This window comes from Apium graveolens, chromosome 10, assembly GCF_009905375.1.
Source record: "Apium graveolens cultivar Ventura chromosome 10, ASM990537v1, whole genome shotgun sequence".
In the NCBI taxonomy this organism is placed as follows: Eukaryota; Viridiplantae; Streptophyta; class Magnoliopsida; order Apiales; family Apiaceae; genus Apium; species Apium graveolens.
Genome location: NC_133656.1, coordinates 28,082,475 through 28,087,360, shown reverse-complemented (window position 1 = coordinate 28,087,360; position 4,886 = coordinate 28,082,475). Strand labels below are relative to the sequence as shown.

Below are 4,886 nucleotides of genomic sequence, written 5' to 3'. Positions count from 1 at the left end.
CCGGGGTGCGGTTTAAAATTTTAACTAAATAAATTTTTTCTAGTAATATGGCGACAGTAATCAAATGACAGTAAGATTATCTTGAGCTATGGGGTGCTCGAAGCGAAGTTTTTCATTTAAATCACAATAAAGCAAAAAATACATTCCGGTGTGTACGATGAAAGTTTACATCAAGCTGTCATAGCCTAAAAGTAGAGGTGATCATGGAATGTGTGCTCTACCTTTACTGGTAGAATTTCCTTAGGCGGGTTCTGTGCCAAGTATTTGGGACTTCGGTCCCGCCGAGATAGCTTAGCTTGTAGGTTCCTAGGCGGAGCACTTCCTTAACCATATAGGGGTCTTCCCAGTTGGGTTGCAGCTTTACTTGATTGGTTGGGTCCGAGGCCTCGGTGTGCCGGAGTACCAAGTTTCCCGCTTCATATTCTCTGATTATTGTCTTCTTCATGAAGTAGAGCTTTGTCTTTTCTTTGTAGCTTTCCATCCTTTTTACTGCCTTATCTCTTACTTCGTCTAAGAGCTCCAGGTTGGTCTTGAGTCCTTCGATGTTTGAGATCTCGTCATAGTTGATGACCCTATAGGAGGGGGGCCCGGTTTCGATTGGTATGCGAGCTTCGGTGCTATATGCAAGTTTTAAGGGGGTTTCATTGGTTCCCATCCTGGGGGTGGTTCTGTAGGACCACAGGACTTTCGGAAGCTCATCAGGCTAAGTTTTCTTGGACTCTTCTAGCCTTTTCCCCAAGCCTCGTAGTATGGTTCTGTTAGTTACTTCGACCTGTCCATTTCCCTGAGGATGTGCAACCGATGCTCTTTTGTGCTTGATTCCAAGCTGTTTCAAATATGCTTCAAAATCGAACCCGACGAACTGTGGCCCATTGTTGGAGACTAGAATTACCGGGATCCCGAACCTCATGACGATTGAATCCATAAACTTGATACAATCTTGTTGATTGATCGTTCTCATGGCTTCTGCCCACTTTGTCATATAATCAATGGCTACCAGGACATAGCGGAGGTCGCCTTTTTCCCGAGGAAAGGGACCCATGATATCTATGGCCCAAACGGAAAATGGGATTGGAGAAAATACTGATGCTGGTAGGCTGGGGTTTTTTCTGGGAACATTGCTGAACTTCTGGCACCGAGGGCATTTCTTAACGTAGGAGATGGAATCGGCATGGACTGTGGGCCAGTAATATCCTTGCCTGATGACTTTGTGAGCCAAAGCTTTGGCTACCAAGTAATCTCCGCAGATTCCCTCATGAACTTCCCAGAGACAGTAGTTTGCCTCATCCGGGTCTATACACTTCAGGGTGGGCGCTGAGAAGGTTCTCCTATATAGTTGACCATCTTCCAGGAAGAAATGAGCAGCCTTGTGCTTTAAGTATCTGGATTTGTTTTGGTCCTCCGGGAGCGTCCCGTCCCTTAAATAAGCTATGTAGGGGATCATCCAGTTGTCCGAGCTTCTGATGCACAGGATCTCGGATCGCTCTGTGCTGGGTGCCTCGAGCTCTTCAAAGTATACTGAACTAGCGAGGTATGAAGTGTTCTGTACGAGCTTGGATAGCTCATCTGCCTTGGAGTTCTCTTCTCTATTGATCTGAAGTATGGTGATCTCGGGGGTGGTTCCCAGGATATTCCGTACCATTTCCTGATATTGTGCCAATGTTGGATCTTTCGTAATATATTCTCCATTGGTTTACTTTACCATAATCTGAGAGTCACTATAGATGATCATCTTCGAAATACCAAGAGATTTTACCAATCTGAGCCCGGAGATGAGTGCCTCATATTCAGCCTGGTTGTTCGTTGCCTTGAAGGCAAACGTTATTGCTTGTTGAATGGTGAAGCCCTTCGGGCTGATTACAATGAGCCCTGCTCTGGATTTTTCTGCCGTAGATGATCCGTCCACATAGAGCTTCCAGCATTCCATTCCTGGGTTGGCTTCTTCTTGGGTTGACTCGTGGGAAGCGGGCGGTTGCTGCTCCGGGAAAGTGCATTCCATGACAAATTCTGCTAAGACCTGGGCCTTTATCGATGTCCTTGGCACAAATTTGATGTGAAATTGGTGTAATTCGATGGCCTAGTTGACTATCCTTCCGGAGGTGTCTGGCTTGTGGATGATCTTCCTGAGCTGCTGGTCTGTGACCACTCTAATCTCTCGGCCTTGGAAGTATTGCCTTAGCTTCCTGCTGAGTGCACGAGGGCCAATGTGAACTTTTCCAAGTTTGGGTACCGAGTCTCTACATCCTTGAGGATTTGGTTGACATAGTAAATGGGGCTCTGTATTCCTCCTTCCTCCCGGATTAGGGCCGAAGAGATAGCCTTGGGGCCGGCGGCGATGCAGAGGGATAAAGGCTCACCAGGCTTGGCTTTTGATAGCACTGGGGGGTTCATCAGGTGTCGTTTGACTTCTTCAAAGGCTGTGTGGCATTCTGGGGTCCAATCCACTAACCTCTTGTTCCGGGTGCCTTTTAGTAACTCGAAGAAAGGGAGACATCTTTCCACAGCTTCGGGATGAACCTGCACAGGGCCGCCAGGCATCCAGCCAACTTCTGGATATCCTTCTGAGTGCGAGGTATCTTCATTTCTATTATGGCATTGATTTTCTTCGGGTTTGCTTCTATTCCTCTTTCGCTGACCAAGAAACCCAGGAATTTGCCTAAAGGTACCCCGAATGCATATTTCTCCGGGTTCAACTTCATGTTGTATCTCCTCAGGTTGTCAAAACACTCCTTGAGGTCTTTTATATGATACGGGATCGTGAGTGACTTGGAGATCATGTTGTCTACATAAGATTCCATATTCCTCCCCAGCTCGTTTTTGAAAATTGTGTTCATCATTTTCTGGTAGGTGGCTCCGGCGTTGATGAGCCCGAAGGGCATCATGATGAAGGCGTAGACTGCCCTATGAGTGATGAAGGCTGTTTTTGTGATATCTTCGGGATTCATGTGGACCTGATTGTACCCTGAAAAGGCATCCATAAAGCTGAGCATGGGGTGGCCCGAAGTTGCATCGATTGGTTGATCAATGTTGGGGAGGGGATAGGAATCTTTGGGGCACGCAGCGTTGAGGCTCGTGTAGTCGACACACATTCTCCACTTTCCATTCGGCTTCTTGACTAACACCACATTGGCGAGCCAGTCGGGGTACTTGATTTCACAGATGATGTTGGCTTTGAGCAACTTCTCTATTTCTTCGTCTATTGCTTGTTGCCGCTCTGGGGTGAAATTTCTTCTTTTCTGTTTGATTGGCCTCTTCCGAGGGTCTACATCCAAACTGTGCATTTCCACGGACTGGTCGATTCCGGGCATGTCTTCTGGTGCCCATGGAACACGTTAGCATATTCTTTAAGCAGCAATATAAGTTCTTTCTGGAAGGGTGTTCCCAGGCCTTTTCCAATTTTCAATGTGGGGTTCCCGGGCTCTAGCTCTACCTTCGCAATTTGTACGGTGGGTTCCACCTTGGTTCTTTCTTTTACTTCCACAAATTTCTGTATCCGGGCATCGGCGTTGGTCACACCGTACCCCGAATCCTCTATCATGTTGACGTCCAACCTTGGTCTTTTGCTGAGATGTTCGCGATGTTTCTTGCGGCTTTGGCCTTTGGTTAAGGCCATTGCCTTTTTTTCTGTTCTCCGGGTCAGTTTCGGCCATAACCAGGGCTTGTCCATAGCATTTTCCAAATATGCCCCGGTCCCCTCTGAGTTCTCCGATGCCTCCCGGCGTGGGGACCTTTAGCTCCAAGTGGATTGTAGACGGAATGGCCCGGAGTTTGGTGATTGTGGGCCTTCCCAGAATCATGTTATAAGAGGATGCAACACTTATCACGTAGAACTTTATGACATGAGATACCTGCCAGGGTGCGATACCAAAGACCATGGGGAGGTACATTACCCCGCGGATCGGGATCATATTATTGCCGAATCCGTAGAGGGGGTCTTCAAGGCATGGATCCATATGAAGGTGTCCCAACTTCATCCTGTTAAGTGTGTGCTCAAAGACAATATTAGCTGAAGAACCATTGTCAATCAAAATTCTTTATACCTCATTGTCAGCAATGTCGAGGGTCACGACCAGGGCTTGGTTGTGCTCGGGATCCAGGCCTTCATAGTCGGTGTTAGAGAAATATATGGGTTCATCTTTAGCAGGCTGGATCATCATGATATCACTGTCCATGTCTGGACTCAGGGGAGAGGAGCTGGTTCCTCCGAAGATCACGTTGATCACGTGCTTGCCGCCGCTAAAGGGCTTATCTTTGTCATTGAGTCTTCTTTGTAGGTACTGGTTCATGTTGCCCTTCTTGATCTGGTCTTCAATAAACATTTTGAAAGAAAAGCAGTTCTCCGTGGTATGGCCGTGATCCTCGTGATATCCGCAATGTTTGTCCCGCGCCCTGTTCTCGGGGGGTGCTAGCAGCGGCTTTGGGGGGTAGTAAAAAGGTTTCCCCTTGATCTCCCTTAAGATGTCAGACCGGGGTCTGTTGGGCGGTGTCCATTCGGGCTCTGGCTTGGGCTCCCTTTTAGGCTTGGGCTTTCTTTCAGTCCTTTGAGGTCTGGAGTAGTCGTCCCGGAGTGGGGTTCCCCGAGACTGCTGTACAAAATTGGTCTGCCTGTCTGCCTTGCGTCTCTTTTCTTTCCTGTAGGTGGAGTGGCATTCCGGAGACTCATCATCATCCCAGATCGGCCTGTTCATCTTCATCGAGGTGAGGAAGTCATTTTCCATGATAAACTTTGAAGCCATCGCATAAGCCGAAGCAAGGCTTTGGGGCTCCCTATGGATCAGGTCCTTCACGTAGCCCTCGCATAAAACCGGGTGGAGATTACGCCGGAAAATATTCACGGCTTCCTTCTCCTCAAGGTTGGAGAGCTGGTTGACTGATTCTTGAAACCT

The 4,886-nt window shown here is 47.9% G+C and overlaps 1 protein-coding gene across 1 annotated transcript; it reads right to left on the bottom strand.

Moving 5' to 3' along the window:
- Nucleotides 1-223: 223 nt before the first annotated feature.
- Nucleotides 224-655, bottom strand: LOC141690466 (uncharacterized). The gene has a single exon (XM_074495262.1). It carries the CDS (start codon nucleotides 653-655, stop codon nucleotides 224-226), a length of 432 nt encoding a protein of 143 aa, XP_074351363.1.
- Nucleotides 656-4,886: the final 4,231 nt, after the last annotated feature.